Source organism: Ammospiza nelsoni, chromosome 1 (genome assembly GCF_027579445.1).
Source record: "Ammospiza nelsoni isolate bAmmNel1 chromosome 1, bAmmNel1.pri, whole genome shotgun sequence".
NCBI lineage: Eukaryota > Metazoa > Chordata > Aves > Passeriformes > Passerellidae > Ammospiza > Ammospiza nelsoni.
In genome coordinates, this window is record NC_080633.1 from 57,822,655 (window position 1) to 57,842,711 (window position 20,057).

Genomic DNA, 20,057 nt, shown 5'->3' on the forward strand with positions numbered 1-20,057 from the left:
ATAACCCTAACAGAAATGATGCAGTTCGGCTACTAGCTTTATCAACATTGTTCTGATGGTGGTAGCATGTTGGTCTGATACACTGTACCTGTTCTTGTGTATGTACCCTAAATGTCAGCTGCTAGAGGAGCCTTAGCAATCAAGGAATGGTCCTAGAAGGGCCAAATGTCTGGACTTTTCTGAAAAGCTATTCTTTTTTCTCACCCTAACTTTCAAGTCCACTTGGATTATCACGTTTGGGAAAATGAACATAGGAAAGCTCTGTGTGACATGTTATGAAAAGGGAAAGTGATTTCTATTCAACAGAATATCTAAGCCAATTTTACCCATGTGCTGGCATGCACAGTTCCACAGTTTAGTTGTATGCATTGCAGTGCTCAGGTCATTGTCAGTCATGTGTCATGCTGAAAAAAGGACACAAGCTGTTGAGTGCTTATTAAGAATTTAAGTGCTTTTGATTGGCAATTCAAACTGATGTTTTGATTTTCTTCTTATGTTTCACAGGGGGTAGATAGATGCTAATTTGGAGATCTAGTCTTATTTTACATCACTCATCTCTGCTAAAATTCCTGAAATTTAAAATTCTCTTGTTTCATTAACTTCTTATGGCTTCAGTCTGATCTCTAGATCAGTCTGTAACTCCTCTTCATTTGATTGTACTAATACACATAGCATTCCTTAGCACATAATACTTATTTTTAATCTTTGCTGTGCTTTCTCTTCTGCTTCTCATGCATACTTCCATATATGGTTACTGATTGTAAGATTTTTTTAAAAAGCTGGGTATGAGTACCCTCTCTTTGGTCACTTATGGTTCCAAGTCCATCTTCTATTGTGCTCAAGGTTACTTTTTGCTATTATAAAGGCTTAGAATACTGTACTGGAATTCCCTAGAGTTGTTCAGGATGTCTGAAAATTGGCTATTTGATCATCCTGGCAGTCCATGGAAATTGTTTATTTCCTTGCTGCAAAATCCTTTGCCTTCTTGACAGGTCAGAAGAGTATCTACTTTGTTTTCTCACAAATAATAGGACAACTTGTCTCATTTTCAAATAAGAATCAGTGTGGTCTGTTCTCACAGTCTTATCAAAGTACACAACCAATGTTTTCCACAAATGTAAGCTCTCAAAATTTACTCTTTGACCTGTCACTCTTCAAACAAATGTGCTTAGTTTGCTGGGGAAGTTGAACCATATTCTGCTGGGGTTTCTTTGCTTACCAGTGATCTTCTAGAGTTTGCTTATGCTGCTTTTGTCACCATATGGAAATCTTTTGCCATTAACAGCTGAATCCTGAACTGTTATGCAGGATTCTTCTGTACAGGAGGTGTCAAAGAACTCAAATTACTGTTAAGTAGCATTTCTTTTTCATACTGCTCCTCAAAATACAAGAACAAGAAGGATTAGTATATACTAAGATTCCTTGAACCTGGAGATAAGTTTCCTTATTTTTCCCAATAGACCATCTGTGTGCCTGTGCAATGTAAGTGTACATTCTACAAATACATTAGAATTTAATTCTATAATTATATTTTGCTTTAGAGGAAGGGAAAATTTTGCAGTACACATCTCACACTATGCCATTTTTACTAGCATGGACTGGAGTTACATAATACCTGTTACAACTGGTATTAATCATAATGGGAAATGTCATGATTTTTGTGTAAGAAAAAGGCATCTGATTCCTAGGATTATTGCATTCTCACTAATTGATATCCTGAAACAGAGAGGTGACCCTGATTTTGTTTTTTCCCCCACCTTGTAGATAATCTCTGGAGTGCCTATTCAGAAAAAGGATCAATAGTTGAGAAAAAAGATCAGCCATCAGTTGCTGGATCAGAAGAATCAAAAATGAGTGGACTTCCTTATGTTTTTACAGACATCATGACCTACTTCACAATGCTTGTAGGGATTTATTTCCCATCTGTGACAGGTAGACACAACTATTTTTCTTGCATGAGGATGTGTACTTGTATCTGGGAAAAAAAATTCATGTAAATTTTTTCATTTTCATCAATCTTATGGGTGACTCATGCTGTTGCAAGTTTCTGTGTCTGAGGTTATGTACCTTCTGGTGCTAGGGAGACATTGGTCATGGCTAATGACTTTTGGACTTTATAGGACTTAAACAAGAAATCTGTTTAAGGGCCATTTCTATAAAGAAAGCTGGGTTTCTTTCTATAAAGAAACCCTCATGTGTTACTAAATGTTTATTCCAAATAAGGTGCGTTTATAACACTTTAATCTTCAAAGACTTGAGAGAACAGTTTAATATTAAAATGATTCTTCCAGTGTCCAAGCTGCCTGGTTAACTGCCTGGGATTTGTTCACATGTCCAATATTTTGCCACATTACCTGTGTAGACTTTTTTTGTCAAGCCTAGCCTAGTTGTATTTCATTTTCCTCAGCTCATGCTTGAATGAAACAACAGACATGTTTTTCTTCAAAAGTCCCAGCTGAAGTAATTGTAATGTCAAGTAACAGAATAGAACTCCAATAAGAAGTTGCAGCACTGTTTGGTAGTTTATTATGAAGTGGAATCATCTTTTTATTCACTGTTTGAACCCCACTGCTCCCATTTCTTTACTTCAGAAATAACATTTCATCATATCTGAACCCATGGTTACTGTTCTATTCCATGGAGTTTGACAATGTTTTTGCACTGGAACATCTTGATATTAGCTTCCATATTTTTGCTTCCAGTGGTCAGGTCAATTCTAGGAGAGATGGCAGAATTAGTTATTGTATAGGTTTCTTTCCCCCCTGTCACTGTATGTGCTACAAAATAATTCCGTTCTCTTTTTAGATTTACAGGCATGCGTACATGTGATTTTTCTAACCATTCTTTTTCTTGCCTGCTCCTTTCTTTTTTGCTTCTAAGGTTTTATTTGTTAGTTTATTGATTTGCTTGTTTACATTTGCTTGTTATTATGATGGTCTGTTTAGTAGAAAGTTAGTGTGTTAGGTTATACTGGCTAAAATTGCAGAGTCCCTATTAATTTGTAACATCCATTCCAAGTAGCAAAATTGCTACTCCTTGTATTTCTTCACTTCAAGAATGATTCTGATGTAATACTTGAAAAATATTTTTTTAATCTGTCTTTTTACTGACCTTTATAGGATTTGCTTACTCAAGTGGGTAATAACACAGATTTCTGAATAAAATGAAGTTATAAATTGAGGATTTGTGCAGGATTATAATATGCTTCTGTAGCCTGCTCCATTGGTAATCTTTGAGTTAAATTTGGCTTAAAATTAGATGTTCTTATTTTCTTAGTTATTATTCATTGGTTTTATGACATAAATTTTGTCTTTTTTTAAGGTATTATGGCAGGTTCAAATAGATCTGGAGATCTAAAGGATGCTCAGAAATCTATTCCTACTGGAACAATTTTGGCTATTTCAACTACATCTTTTATTTGTATCCTTTATACTGTGACTTTTTTCTTAGTCTACATTCTGTAGATTCTGTAGGTATACCAGGTTTTTCACTGGAAAATCATTAGTTTCCTGAGTAGGAAATGAATGAAATCTAAACTGAAAAGAAATCTTTTATATTTGTCTAAACTACCAGTATTATTTATAAATATTATGAAAATATGTCAAATTTTATGAACAAATATATATATTCTACTAGTGCTTCAAATTCCAACATGTAATTGATGGTTCTAGTCAAGTGATCTGAAGGTTTTTAGCATTAGGCTTCTGTTGGTAGATTGCTGTCATACTCAGTATAACCAGATCTTAAACCAGAAACACCAGTAATAGTAGTTGTCGGTTCTTCAAAACCTACAGTACACAAGTACTTGCTTATTTGTATGAAAAAATGCCTATTTTATTGCATGCTATAGGAGCTGGCTACTTCCACTACTTCACAAATCACTGTGACATACAGTCATAAAGAACATAAACTAAAAAATCGTGGCAGAGAAGAACTAAAAAAACCAAATAAAAAAGCAACCAGCTAACACACACACAAGCTGCATTGTCATGGACATTTTAATTTCATACCTTGGTGAAAAAATATGGGATTTCTTCTATGTGATTTTTTCAGAGAGTAATCTTCCTTCAGTCTCAGTAACAGATCTCTCCTGTATAGTGTTGTTTGGTGCCTGTATAGAAGGTGTAATATTAAGAGATAAGTAAGTAATATTCAGCTTCTAATATTACATAGAGTATATGCAATCATATGTTATATTAATAGGACTTATTAATAGGCTCTTGTGTGAAATATCTGTGTGGTATATATTTCTTTCACTTAGTTTAAAACTGGAGGGAAAGTGTGTCTGTTAAACTGAGATGGCTGCAAAAACTGGTCAGGTTATTAGACTGAATGCCTTCAAGAAGCAGAAGCAGAATCTAAGATGAAGTTGAACCTGCCTAATGAAATGTTCTTGATAAAGAAAATTATAATTAGTATTTGCAGAGCTGATGGATGTGGATAAGGGGATATTACTTTGAGAGAAGTAATAGGGTTTTGAGGAACAAATTTTAAGATTTGACAATTACATGACAAGGGGAGTTTGTAAGAAGACTGCAGTGCACCATCAGACCCATAATTTTCAATAGACTGTTTTTTGTTTTAAAATTTGAGTAGCACATCAGGAGTCATGTCTGTTTTCAACCATGTAGTTGCCTGACAAATTTAAGGCATATTATGAAGGGAATAAATGTGATGGACACAAGTATGAAGAGAATCTCCATATTTTGATCAATTTCTCCATTAGGAGAAGTTGTTTCACAATTGTTTTCTTGCTGGTGTCTGGTTCTCTTTCCTACTGAGGCCCATGTTTGCTTATGATGATCGAACAGTGTCATTGGAGTATTGCTTAAAAGGTGGTGAAGTTGATGTTGAGACAACTTATTTCATAAATCTAGAAGAATAATCATCAGTTAAAGCTGGATTCTAATCAAACTAATACAAGAAGCAGTAGGGGGTCCATGAAAGGCTTTTGACACTCTCTCACAGCATCCTCATAGGAAAAATCAAGAACTGTGAACAGTGAGGTGGATTGAGAAGTGTCTGACTGGCAAATCCCAGAGGGTCATGATCAGTGGCAGAGTCTAGTTGGACGCCTGTAACTAGTGGTGTCCCCTAGGGTTTTGTATTGGACCAGTGGTATGCCTTTGTGGCCAAAGAGACCAGTGTAATCCTACAGGAATAAATCATGCAGCCTCCATTTTCTTCATGATGGAAAAGCCATTTCTTTATTCACACAACTCCTTTTTATACAGTGTTACAGACCTCGTGTGTGACTCCAATTGGTTAGTAGTATTGCCAGCCAGGGGTCTATGTACAAATCACAAACAGAACGGGACTGCTAAGAAACGCATCTCAAGCTGTTGTATTTTCCAGCATCAGTCTCATTACATGGTTATGACAATGGGAAAATCCCAGCAGCTCACATCCCAGACAGCAGACAAAGAACTTAATGTTACAACTTACTTTAAAAGTTTTTTGACCAATCACACAAAGCAAAAGCATACTGGCAGTAGTTCTATCCAACCACTATAAGCACACGTACCTTTGGTTAAAACAATGCTTGCTTATTTCAAATACAGTATCTGCTTGAAAGCCATAAAACACAATGCACAGAGCTCCATTACTAAGCTTACAACTTCCTAATATCTTGCTAGATATACTTTTCTGCAGCTTAGAGAGTTATTCTAGACAAGCACTAATAGACAGACCATTGTTCTATTTGTCCTTACTTTTCTACTTCTTATATAATTTTTCTGCTGACAAATCTTACAGCTACTGCTTAGCTCTAATTGCAGTTCTGCTGTCTCTGAGGCCTGTCTTTTGCAGCTTTCCCAAAACCGTCTGATTCTGAGGATTCCCACAATTCCTCCTCTCAGTTCAACTAAAAAGAAACCTTCATAACCGTGTTGTTTATTAACTATTTTGTGTTTCGTATCTTTACCACAATATATCTTAAAGCTTTTTTTTTGCTCACATCAAGCATTGCTATATTACAACACAGCAATTGTAATGCTGTGAAAGTCTAGTCAGTTCAAAGGGCATAAATCACGTGTGATAACGACAAGTCATTGTTCATAAAAGTCTCGTCGGTTCCAAGGTCTTACTTTAAAACTTTCCTCAATGTCTGTACCTTCATCCACTATCTCTGTAAGATTTTGAGAACTCTGCAAATCCATTTCCTACCTCTTTCTCTTGTATTTTAAAAACTTCTTTGATAGTTTTGTCCATCATTTGTCACACACACCAAAGTATGCAAGATATCACTACTAGTATTACCACTAAAACACCCAACACGTATAGACCTATTTTACAAAGTTCCGTCAGCCAAGGTGCAAAGCTCCATTCTTTGAACAAATCATCTAACCATGACCCACCATCTTCTTTAATTTGAGCTGTTAAATCTATCAGCTTTTTTATGCTTTTGTGGGTGGATTCAGAATGATCAGACAGGTTCATACAACACAATCCTTCAAATTCCTCCAACCATGTCCATGTACCAGTAAAAGAAAATCAATTGCTCCTCCGTTTTGAAGTGTAGCATGCCTAACACAGTTAACATCTGTCAGCATACCACTGATTGCAGTGGATGTGGCATTCATTTGTTTACTCAGCCAACATCCAACCCAATTTAATTGTTTCAATACCATTGCTGAAGCCAGTTGGGATAAAAACGAACCTGCTGAAACCATTTTTGCAGCATTCCAAGGCATGAAATCACTCTTACAATTCTCATCATAGTGATGAGTAGATCTTGTTCCCCTATGTTTCTTCTTAATGACTACTTTAGCAATAGGTGCTATCACAGTGAGCATACCAGTGCTACATGGGCCACCTTCAAGGTGTGATGGAATGCTCTGCCAAGCCCTATCTCCACAAATAAACCAATATCTTTTTGGTAATTGTCATGGATATTGGTCAGCCTTGGAAAGCACATGCCAACTGTTTGAATAATTACACCAAAAACTTGAATTTCTCTATGCAAAATAATGGGGAGTGACATTGTACTTTGGAGGATCACCTTCTCGCTAATCATTAGCTGTAAATATAAGGCAGAAATCCATTGTTAAAGAACCAAGGATTTCTAATTCTTGAGGTTCGGATACTGTTTTGGGAAGTTCTTTGGTCCAAATGTTCCAATTCAATACAGGATTGCTCCCATTGTCAGTTTCGCTAGGCTTACTATTGAATTGCTTTTTGATCAAGGGCAAATCCTTTACTGGCACACTGACCAGACAGGTTGAGAAAGGCTCTTCTGGTTCTGAGTTAGGCAAACATATGGTATCTGAGCGTGCTGCCTTGGCTAAGGTCACCCAAACATTTGTTTGTGGTTGTTCTACAGGTAGATCTGCACTACAAGAAACAATTAAAACCAACCAACAACACGTATCACTTGATTTCACTCTATCCTTTTCATGAAGTAATTATTGACAAAAAATCCTTCCATATATATAAATTAAAAACTTTGCTTTTGACCTTGAAATAAAATTTCACCTTTGAAAAGCCAAAAGAGGGAATCTACAACATAACACAACAAAACCCACACTTTTGCCAAAAATTAGCTCTGTGAAACCAACAATTGACACATTTATAAATAGCATAAAATCAGAGTTTGCAGGTTCCACCAATGTTCAAGGAGCATCAGGCATGACCCGAGATCTCTCTGTTTGGCTCATGTCTGTGTACTTGCTTCTATGGTCTTGAACTCGTCAACACATTCTGGGGCGCAGTACAGCTTGATGTTTTTCACTGGGACCCACTTAATTCCTGCACCTATAGACACAGAAGCATACCCTTTGCCCCAAGTGATTAATTTAAAAGGACTTTCAATTTGTCCTGTCTCAGGGTTTCTAATTAAAATGGGGGGATTTTCTTTCAGTTTCACCTGTGTGTTATTTGAAAAATGCCTAAAAATTGGTGGATTGAGTTCTGGAACAAAGCTGTTTAAAGAATTTAAAACATATAAAGTTTGTCCAACCTCATCTGTGGTGTGACCTCTACTCCCCCCTTCTCTTGATCAAGAATGCATTTTAATGTCTGATGTGCCCTCTCAATAATTGCTTGACTTGTGGGAGAATGAGGAGTACCAAAGATTTGACAAACACCCCAATCCTTTACAAACATGGCCAATTTTTGAGATATTTATGCAGTACCATTGTCGGTTTTTACTTCTTTGGTACACACCCATTGAAGCAAAAGCTTGAAAAAAATGGTGACAGGCATTACCTGTTTCACCTGTGTGAAGAGAAGCAAAAACTGCACCAGGGAATGTGTCCACTGAAACATTAATATTTTTAAATTTACCAAAGGAAGGGTATTTAGTGATATCCGTTTGCCATAACTGCAGGCTTTGCAAACTTTACGGGTTGACCGCTCCTGTAGAAACAGAAAGCTGCACAAACTGACAGTCAGGGCAAGTACTGATAATAGCTTTAGCTTGACTTTTGGAAATTTGAAACATTCCACAAGAGCATGTGCATTTTGGTGAAAAAAGGCATGACAGAGTTTTGCTTGGTCTAAAATGTTTGGCAAAATGTTTGAAATAACCACTGTCACTTTGTCTGCTCTCGCATTTCCTTCCGCTAAAAATCAGGAAGCAAAAAATGAGCCCTGATGTGAGAAACAAAATATGGGTTAGTTCTATATTGCAGAGTTGTATAAAGACATGAAAGGCAATGATATAAAGTGTCATTACTAACATCCTTTAAAACTGATCCTTCTATTCTTTTAACCACATTAGCAACATGAGCAGAATCTGTGATTCAATTAAACGGTTGTAGAAATAGCTGAAAAGCCCTAACCACAGTGACAAGTTCAACAATCTTTCTACTGTTTGAATATCTGATTCCCAAGTTTTATTTGTTTGGTTCAACCAAGTTACGACTGATTTGTGACTTTTGCCAGATCCATCAGTGAAGAAAGATTATTGCATTTAAATGTTCTTCACTTAACATAGGTTTCTCTTTAAAACTCAATTTTACCTGCAATAATTTGTGTGCCAGGTAATGAACAGAACAAATACCTGGGAAGTTTAACAATGCATACTGCAAATCATCAGAATTTTGCCCAATCAAGATAATATTTTTTCAGTGGTAAATAGATAGCTGCAAATTCTTGGCCTGCTAGACTTAACAATCTTGTTCTGGTCTTAATTACATTTGTGCTGTCATCTCTAAAACTGTAAAAATAGTCTTTGGAAACCTATAGGGAAGAAAAACCCATTCTATTATCAGCAAAGGATCTCTCTGTGAAGGGTCCCATTGAAAAATGAGACCAAAAAGTTGCATTTTTTTTTCTTTTAAAATTGAAAAAAAGAAAGGCTTTTGTGGAATACAGCAATGAGCTTGTTGTCTTTGGAGAGCTTCCATGACCTTGTCAAGGGCTGCACGAGCTTCAGGTGTTAGAGTTCTAGGACAGTTGATGTCGCAGCTTCCTCTCAATAAATTAAAAATTGGACCCAGTTCATCATTGGTAATTCCCAAAGCTGGCCTGACCCAATTGATTTGTCCTCGAAGCAGTTGTAAATCTTGTAGGTTGGTGACACCAGAGCTGTATCTTCTGTGGTGTAATTGTTTTTTCAGTCATCTTCCATCCCAGATACTTCCAGGGTGGAATTTCTTGGATTTTGGTTATAGGAATTTCAAGTCCAGCATTTTGGATTTCAGCAACAACACTAGCACATGTTCGCTCCATATCCATCTGTGTTGGAGCTGCGATGAGCAAATCATCCATGTAATGTAGAATCATGGATCTTGGATGCTTCTGTTGAACTGGAAACAAAGCTTGTGCAACAAAATATTGGCAAATTATAGGCGAATTCTTTCATTCCTTGAGGCAGTGATTTCCAGTGGTATCTCTGCATGGGTTCTCTTCGACTGATGACTGGAACTGAAAAGGCAGTCTGGGAACATCATCAGGATGAAGTGAGATGTGGAAAAAAAGTCCTTTAAATCAATGACAGTGAGAGGCCAGTGGTTTTGGATCATTGATAAAGAAGGAAGTCCAGGTTGAAGAGGTTTCATGTCTTCAGTCACTTCATTGATCTTTAGGTCATGAAGCAACCTCCAGGAGTCCGAAGTCTTCTTGTGGATGATGAATACTGGTCAATTCCAGGGACTGGTCATGGGTGTGATATGACTTTGCTGTAATTGTTCCTTTACCAATCTTTTAAGAATATTTAATTTTTTCTCTGTTAAAGGCCATTGATCAATCCATTTAGGATGATGAGTTTTCCAGTTCAGCTTTAAAGTGGGAGGTTTCGACAAGGTTTCTATCACAGGCCCACTTTCAGTTTTGCTCCCCATTGGGACAGGACGTCTATCCTTCAGACAGTGAGAGGTTTCTGAACAACAAAAGGACGTACTGTCACTGTAATTCCTTAAGAACCTGTAATGTTAATCGTGGATGCACTTTGCAAACACACAGTAGCACCTCCAGTCTCTGTGAGGGAACCTGCAGGAGCTACCAAATCCCAATCACTGGGCCAAAACATGTGAGAAATTACAGTGGCATCTGCACTAGTATCCGGCGTGCCTGTATTGTAAATTGTTTTGGTGAGTCAGGCTGCAAGTTAATTTTGGTTGGTTACGGTCTAAACATTGCACCCAAAAGACCTTAGGACCTGAGATATTCATTACAATTTACTGACACAACAGCTATAGAGACTGAAAGTCCAAAAATTTTGTTGCTGGCTTTGCCTAGAATCAAAAATCTTGTCTTTGTTGAAAAAAACCTGATAATTCCAGTAGAAATGCTTTCGTCACAAAAATTATTTAAAAGATGTATCAATTTTCAGGAGGCCAATTCAAACCTTGTACATGAGGGTATTGGGCTGGGACCATTTGAAGAATGGTTGACTGAGGGACAAATTATTGAGGTACCGATACCATTTGACTGGGTAATTGACTGTAAGGAGGTACCACTACTTGTGCCTAGGCGCGGTGGTAATCTGCGCTCTTTTGGGTTTAACGACAAAGGTTTGCCACCATTGTCAAATTGAGAGTGACAGTACTTAACAAGATTCTTCCCTTTCTGACATTGAGGGTAAATAGAAAGTTGTTTAGGTTGGATTGTTTTTGTAGGACAATCCTTTTTCATGTGTCCTAGTTTACAACAAGCAAACCAACAAGCCTTTTTATCAGAGTCCAACTGTACAGTACCAACAGATTTTTAAAAAATTTTTGTTTCTGCTTTTAAGGCCTTTTCAAACTTTTCCATTTGTTGTCCCAAATTTTCTCCCAAAGATTTTGCCAAACTATCTCCCAGTGTTTTTCCTAACTTTTCTTGAACTTCGGCAATCTGCTTTCCAAAATCATTAACTTGAACTTTAGCAAGATGCTGTGGAGAGGTGAGCTTATTGTAAGCTGTTAGCATCTGTGTTACAGTTGGAGGCTGATCAGGTAAAGTTAAAATAATTTTTCTACATTCTTCATGAGCGTTGACAAAAGCAAGGTTTTCAATAATACAGGAATGAGCTTTTTCATCTGGACATTGTTTCTCGACAGGTTGGGTTAATCTATCTAGGAAAGAACCAAAGGATTCTAATTCACCTTGTCTGATAGTAGTTTAAGCATTTACATGGGTACCAGCTGGCTCAACTGAAAACAAAGCTTTTCAAGCAGCATCTTTAATATCTGTGAGTACCGGCTGAGGAAATTCCACCACCTGATTTTCTGGTCTATGGAAAGGTGGATCACCTGCCATTTGGGTAATATCTATATTCTCACAAGGCGAATTTTCTTATTTTTCAATCAATTTATTAAGAAGTCTTTTCCATTGTAATTCCCATAAAAGATATTGTGAATTGGTTAAGATCAGGGAAGCCACATTTCAACAAATAGCAGGGACTAAGTCATAAGAATTAAATATGCTTTTCAACACATAATTAAAATAAAGAGAAGAAAACCCACTTTCTTTCAAAGCTTGATGGAGTTCTTTTATATCATGAGAGTTTAATATTGTGGATTTACATCATTATGACCACATCTTACAGGTAAGGCAAGGAGTTGTTTATTTGAATCCAAATATTTTTCTAAATTTTTATTAATATTAGACCAATTAGGTAGTTGAAATGTAAGGTTTACCTCTGATTTAGACTGTATTTTGTTTTTCCCTCTCATCACTCCTGTGTCTGATACAGAAGAACATGTAGTGTTGTCACAGCAATCAGCTGTCCCAGGAACCCTGCCAAGAAGCTCCAAGCTCTTGGCAGTAGTGTTGCCACAGCAACAAGCTTTCCCTGGAGCCCTGCCAGGAAGAGTGGAGGAGGAGAGGTCCACATTCCCAACAATGCCCCCCCTGCTGGAAGTAGCAGCTGAGGAATGTGTTGTATTGGTTACAGGAAGAAAGCCAGAGCCTACTAAATCACATCTCAATTCACTAAATTTGGTCTTTTTAGATTCACACACATCGGGCTGCTCTCAAGCTGCAGATCCCAAATTTGTATTTGTGATACTTTCCAATGAACTGTTACAGGTTCCACACCATGCCCCTGACAACAAGGATGCAGCTGGAAAACTGTCCGCTCCCAGCTGATATCTCAGCATGCTTTTCCCCACCCCCAGCAGTGACTGAGACGGGCTTCAAGGCTTCTAAATGATCTGTGTCTCCACAGAAACTTTCCTGAGCTCTCCTGCCTCCACCCCATTCATCTTTCTGGCCAGAGCCATCCCAGCCCTGCTCAACCCCTGACTGCTGCCTGCCACCTCTGTCCTGCCCCCTGCCCGCTCCTCTGCAGGCAGAGCTAAATCCACCAGCTATAACCAGAGGCTGGGGTGCTAAAAGCAGTGAAAACACTGGAAGAGGCTTGGGGGAGGAATTAATACGAAAAGAGCTCTTGGAACTGCAAAGCAATCTTCCCACCTGAGCCAAATCCAAGGGAGTGACTTCTTGGGAAGGGGAAACTGTGGCAGGGGTGTCCCCCACAGCCCCTCAGCCAGGCAGAGTGGATCCAGAGCTCCCCTCAGCAGTCCCCGCCTGCACAAATTCAGAACAAGATCCGTCCACAACTTGTTCAGAAGAGAAGCGGGGCACAGAAACAGCAGCCCCTGTTTTGCAAAGCTTCCCCAAACTCATCTCCTGGACTTGTTAGACTCCCAACCTCCCCAGAACATGACTGCCAACTCCCCAAATTCTTGGAACACAGCAAAAATCCCAAATGCTTTCCCGGGAATTCTGGGGGTTGATGATTTCATGTGGGAATGAGAGGATGCCTGGTCACAGCATCAGTGATGCAGGAAATCCTGGAAGAAACAGAGGACACAAATGAAGCTGGAAGCTGATTTGATTCCCCCTTCCTGGGGATCAGGTTGCTGTCCACACTGCCTGAGGAAATCCTGTACACATCAGGAGAAGGGAAGGAACCCTGAACAAAACCTGAGATCCCCACAGAGGAGAATGAAGAGCCAGCACCACTTGAAATTAAAGTCTCAGAACCAAATGTTCTGTTTTGGTGTTCGAGAAAGTCTCTATTACAATCATACTATTTACAGCTCTCCATTTAAACTCTGGAGACAGGCATTAGTTTGACCAAAGTCTCTTCCTTTTTGAAAGAGACTAGATTGTAAATTTTCCAGTTTATCTGATCCCAGAAATTAAAGGTAAAAGCAGACTTCAAGTCTATATTTTAAATATTTGCTTTTACCCAGATTAATAAGTCTTTTAGTTTATGTTTTAAGATGTCTGAATATCCTTTATCCTGTAAAATTGTCTCAAGCTGGTAAAAGATATTCAATTCAGTTTTAGATAGATTTTTTTCTCATATCATTGCCCAGAAGTCCCTGAAGTTGCTATTTATTACTTACAAGGATATCAGCTAGAGATGACAAAGGGGGTGATCCATTCCTGCTATTAACAGCTTGGGCCTCCAGCGACAGCACTGTCCACGGTCTTCTGTTTTATTTCTCTAATCTAACAATCCTCTTCACAAAAGAGCACCATTTGTTGCCGGTCAGAGGTCTCTGTACACATCATGAACAGGATGGGACTGCTAAGAATGCGTCTCTAGCTGTTGTATTTTCCAGCATCAGTCTCATTACATGGTTATGACAATGGGAAGATGGCAGCAGCTCACATCCCAGACAGCAGACACAGAACTTAATATTACAACTTACTTTAAAAGTTTTTTGATCAATCACACAAAGCAAAAGCATATTGGCAGTAGTTCTATCCAACCACTATAAGCACACGTACCTTTGGTTAAAACAATGCTTGCTTATTTCAAATACAGTATCTGCTTGAAAGCCATAAAACACAATGCACAGAGCTCCATTACTAAGCTTACAACTTCCTAATATCTTGCTAGGTATACTTTTCTGCAGCTTAGAGAGTTATTCTAGACAAGCATTAACAGACAGACCATTGTTCTATTTGTCCTTACTTTTCTACTTCTTATATAATTTTTCTGCTGACAAATCTTACAGCTACTGCTTAGCTCTAATTGCAGTTCTGCTGTCTCTGAGGCCTGTCTTTTGCAGCTTTCCCAAAACCCTCTGATTTTACGGATTCCCACAAGTAGCTTTCGTACCAATTACTTTATTGGTTAATAACAAGTTGTTATCCTGTACTGATTGGTCACTGAAACCCCTGGTGTGTACGTGCAGGAAATGTTGCTTGTGAGAGATAGTTTTCATTTTTCTATCTAACGGTGTAAAAACAGTTTAGACAGGTGCTAGTTGTTTGTCACCCAGGAATAGATTGTTATGTTAACAAACTGCTCACACCATAATGGCTTTCACATAGGAATTTGTAAAGTGGTACCTTGACAAGGCCAGCCACTGATTCCAGGAGACCAGGCCTGATCTTATGAGGCCTTTCTTTTATGATTTTTCTACATTACTGCAACATAATCCTTGTTTGCATTAGGAGGAAGAGCGTTGCCAGTGGGTCAAGGGAGATCGTTCTTCCCCTCCACTTAGCCCTGGTGAGACTGCATTTGGACTGCTGTGTCCATTTCTGGGCTCCTCAGTACATGAGTGACATGGAGCCTCTGGAGGTCCAGTGGAGGGCTATGAAGATGATAAAGGGATTGGAGCATCCCTCTTATGAGGAAAGGCTGAGGGAACTGGGCCTGTTCAGCCTAAAGAAGAGACAACTGAGAGGGGACCTCATCAATGTATTTAAGTAACTAAAGGAGGGGTGCTAAGAAGATGGACCTGGGCTCTTATCAGTGTTGCCAACCAACAGGAAAAAACAATGGGCAGAAACTGATGCACAGGAAGTTCCACATGAATATGAGGAAGAACGTCTTTACTGTGCAAGTGATTGTGCACTGGAACAGATTGCCCAGAGAGGTTTTGGAGTCTCTGCTACTGGAGATATTCAGAAAGTGTCTGGACACAATCCTGTGCATTGTACTCTGCTTGAGCAAGGAGGTTGGATTAGATGACTTACTGTGGTTCCTTCCAATATTACTTGTTCTGTGATTCTGTGACTTTTACTTTAAAGTGATATTGCTGCATCAGTGAAAATATCTGTTAGTTTTTTCTTCATCATAAATATAAAAACCAAACCAAACTGCCTAGGAAATAGTAAATGAATTCTGAAATAAGAAATTAAAGCGGAGCTAAACTCATATTTTTGAAATTTACCAGGCAAGAGGGGGGTGAGGGAATTTTGTAAGCTCTTAGCTATCCTTAGAGCAGGTTGCATTGTAGCAAGAATCTTGAGTCCATGAGCTTTCATTTACATTGCTGCCAGTTCTCACTTGGCTGAAATTCAGCTGAAAGTGTGTGGATTTTCGGTCTGGTCTAAAAACTGGGTTCTGAGGCTTTTTTCATTATGATGGTCATATCTGCAATGAGAAAAAGTAGGTTGTACATTTTTTCTGTTTTTTGCATCCCTTGAAGTTATTCCTATCCTGTGTTTAGTTGAAAAATAGGCATTAGAATTTGAACTAAGAATTATATACAGTTATAGAAATCTTATTATAGAAGTGCAATATGGGTTTTATCCTAAAATTTTGAGGGATGTGATTTACCTTTTTTTACTTCATCTGCTGAAAATAGTACATAGTCATGCATCCCAACTTGGGCATAAGCAAGAATTTAAACATCAGTGTCTTATAGTCACTTCATTGCTGTGTCTCTTGACCCTATTTTTAAAAGCAGGTCTGAAAAGACAAAAAACATTTAATTTTCCTTAATTTTTCTCTTATCTTATTTCTGTAGACTTTTTCTTTTATTAAGAAAAAATGGAACACATTAGGAAAAAATAATGGTCATATCACAGTAGAGATAGCCTTAAAATTAATTTTGGCTGCTTACTAACAACTGTAAGATGAACAAGAAAAACCCTACTTGCTTTTAAAACAAAACTGCCAGTTCAAAGGAGGGGGTAGGGTGGAATAACTTTTTTGTAGTTTATTCAAGTAATGCCTAAATTAACATAAAGTTGGGTATCTAAAAAAAAAGTGGAAGTAGTATTGGATGGGACACTCAGGACTGTAATGAAAGCACCTCTTCCTGACTTCTACCCACTTGTTTGCTCTAGTAAATTAAAAATTGTGTCAGGTTGCACAACAGCCAGAAGATGTTGAAAACTCAAAATGGTTGTGTCTGGTAATTTCTCTACTTTTTGTATGTCAGTGTCACACTTTTAAAAGGAAAGGCTAATCCTTTTTGTGAATCTCCTGCTTATGCCCCAGGGTATACTTGTATATATAGTGGAACAGATTTCTGCAAACTAGTTCCTAGCTCTTACAAGGATCTGTAAGATACAAATGTACATACTCTGCTATTGTTTTATTCAGAAATGATATCTGATAATTGCTGCATATCTGCTTAGAGGCAGCACTTAATGTGAAGTGATTATAATGTCGTCTTTAAAAGAGCACAATAAAGAGAGATTGCTTGGTTGGGAAATCCTATAGTGCATACTGTAACACAGTGTTTATTGTCAAAAAGTGCTGTTGTCCAGAAAGATTGAAATGTGGGTGTTGAAGCTATAGTAAAAGTTATTTTAATGCTTACTGATTCTTGTTTTGTTTTGTTTTAATTATTTTTGTTTCCCTTTTCTTTCCTAAGGTTTGGAGAAGCAGTTAATGGAAATCTGGTGGTTGGTACACTAGCCTGGCCTTCTCCATGGGTTATTGTGATTGGTTCATTCTTTTCAACATGTGGTGCTGGTCTCCAGAGTCTCACTGGTGCACCCCGGCTATTGCAGGCCATTGCAAGAGATGGCATTGTACCGTTTATTCAAGTGAGACTTCTTTATTCATGTTGTTACAGTATTTTGGAAAAAAAAATTGACACATTATTTCAGCTGTTCCTGTAGAGTATGAAGAAAAGATTTGGAGCTCAGTTCTATTTCTGTACAATAACTGATCAGGCTATTGTAGGACAAATTTGAGCTTCATTTTTGTGCATTGCAATTTAATTATATTTGATTTTACACATAAAAGTTGTTGGTTCCAAACTGAGACTTCTATAAATGGAAATAAATAATTAAGAAGCAATTCATAACTGAACTTCTAGACTCTAGGCTGTGTTAACTGCTTGTATTTGTGAACAGAGTTATTTAATCTCACTATAGAACTCCATAAAACTTCTCATATTACAGAGATGAAATTCTAATTTTTATTCATTTTTGTAAGGTAAATTAAGTCAGTAAATAGAACAATAGAATTCTATCCCATTACTCCAAATATGAAGATTTGTTCCAAGTGCATGTTTTAAGAAGAAATAAATCAGATTTTTCTCAAAGTAAGGGAGCTGGCAAACAGAAGATGATAAGAGAATTCTTGCTGGGCTGCCTCTGCAAAACCTAAACTACACTTGAGTTAAAAAAAAGTAAATAAAACTCCAAAAGATTATACTGTTTGGAGAGCAAAGCTGTGATCTGTATGGTGAAGTTTGGAGTTTGAAAGCTTACCAGGAAATAAATACACTAAGTATGCTAGGGTGGAGGGACTGAGTAGTGGTGGAGTTTGACTTGTCAATGGAAAGGGGCTGTAATGGAGTAAGTTGTAAGTTCTGGGTAGTGTAGAGAAAAAGAAACAAGAAAGATTTACTTTTGCCTAAAGCAAAAATTTGGTGGAGAGAAGGTGACATTATGATTACACATCCTGAGAGTTAGACTTGAAAGGAATGGAGAATCAAAAGGAAAGATTTGTGGTTCTGGAAGTGAAAGAAGGAGAATTGAAGAGAAGCAGGCTATTTAGAGAAGAATTTGACACTTAAGGATGCACTTGTTGTTTTGGAGTGATATGGTTACTGCATGGATAATCAAGGAAACGCAAGGACATTATTATAGAAGCAAGACTGACATATTTAAGAAAAAAACTAAAGACTTGAAACATGAGTAGAAAAGAAAAGGATTTTAATATAATAGTAGGAAAATAGATGGAGGACAGGAAGCTAAAAGAAGAGGACAACATGGAGAATTAATGAGATCTTAATTTCTGTATTTTAATGGAGGAATATGGAGGAGAATAAATACCACTGGAATCTCAGGCATTTTGCCATCTGTCATCAGTATGGCTGTAGAGAATTCTCCACAAAGGAAATTACCACATGCAAAATGTTTTTTGGTAGGGCACTGTGCAGGATCATAGTCTTGTCTAGTTTCTCTTTAAGGGTCAATATTATGTTGGTAAGTACTGAATTGACACCTAATTTCTATGTTACAAAAAGTACTGGCCTAAACTGTATTAGCTTTTTACTAGGCATAAATCTCTTATGCATATGATTTTTAATTTTCTCAAGAATATTTCAATGAAAGCTTCCATAGGACTTCAATGTTATGTAGTCATTTGCTTACTTTAGTAAGCATATTTCATATTGGATATGTGTGTTTTGCAATTTTAATTTTGGCTTTTCACAGGATAAATTGCATCATTTTCCTTTGTAACTAATAACTACTTTTAGTTCAAGTTAGACTAAATAAGTTAGTTCATGATTTGCACCATAGTTTATTACTGTCTAATGAACAGCTTTCCCTAATCTTACTATGAACTTGAATCGAACTAGATATTTGGTCATGGAAAAGCAAATGGAGAACCAACTTGGGCTCTGCTTCTCACTGTTGGTATTTGTGAAATAGGAATTTTGATAGCCTCATTGGACAGTGTAGCACCGATTCTTTCAATGTAAGTACGAGTGTGATGTTTTATGTTCTTAAGTTAAATAATGTTTTCTTTTAAAATTAACTAGGTAATTATTTTTCTTTTTTAAATAATACATGTTAGACTTTGTTTTCTATCAAATTATATTCCTATTTGATCTTGGAGATAATATGAAACAACAAACTGTTTTGACTGAACTAATTTCTAGGCACAAAGACGCTTTTCCATGACAGAGGTCTGGAATGATAATGTTTAACTCTCAAAAAACTTGGATTTTAAAACAATAATTACTGCTATTTTAGGCCAAGTGCATCTGACAGAGACAGACAAAATTCAGTCCTTTAGAATATGAATAGAATTTTTTTTATTGATTTTGTCCAGAACATGATACCATCTGAGCTACTATAGAAAAAGAAAAAAATTAACTCTGTCCCAACCAAAAATGATACACCATGATTGTCAGTTAGTTGCCATGTTTGTTTCCAAAACACATCTTTGAGGCTCTATATTATGATAATACGATATTTTGAGACCTAATATTCTGTAAGCAATCTTAATGTGTGTCTTGTGTTCTCTTGGCCACTGTGAACATAGTATACAGAAAACTGTATACTAGTATGTAGGAAACTGGACACCTTCCTTCCCTTTTTTGGATTGTGTTTATATTTTAATGCACATCTGTCTAGTACGTTTCTTATTAGAAAATGCTCTTCCTTTCTTAACAGGTTTTTCCTTATGTGCTATATGTTTGTAAATCTGGCTTGTGCAGTTCAGACGCTTTTGCGAACTCCCAACTGGAGACCTCGTTTCAAGTATTACCACTGGTAGGGAATATTTCTTCATTCAGAAGAGTTAAAACTAACTATACAGCCCTAAATTTTTAATTTTATTGCAATAATAAAGCAAAATCTCCTTTCTGACTTAAATGAGTTATGATCCATGCACTCAATAAGAGCATAATTTGTTTTCATGTTTTTAGAATACTGCCATAGTAATAACAGTGATCATGAAAATGTGT

The 20,057-nt window shown here is 37.3% G+C and overlaps 1 protein-coding gene across 4 annotated transcripts in view; it reads left to right on the forward strand.

Moving 5' to 3' along the window:
- SLC12A7 (solute carrier family 12 member 7) overlaps window positions 1-20,057 on the forward strand; it is a 119,543-nt gene that overhangs the window by 68,363 nt on the left and 31,123 nt on the right. For all 4 annotated transcript variants that reach the window (XM_059475159.1, XM_059475176.1, XM_059475151.1 and 1 more), the window contains exons 9-14: window positions 1,765-1,932; window positions 3,322-3,420; window positions 4,084-4,141; window positions 17,001-17,175; window positions 18,945-19,063; window positions 19,765-19,863. In XM_059475159.1, the coding sequence (XP_059331142.1) occupies window positions 1,765-1,932; window positions 3,322-3,420; window positions 4,084-4,141; window positions 17,001-17,175; window positions 18,945-19,063; window positions 19,765-19,863 (718 nt within the window). The remainder of the gene's footprint in view (window positions 1-1,764; window positions 1,933-3,321; window positions 3,421-4,083; window positions 4,142-17,000; window positions 17,176-18,944; window positions 19,064-19,764; window positions 19,864-20,057) is intronic.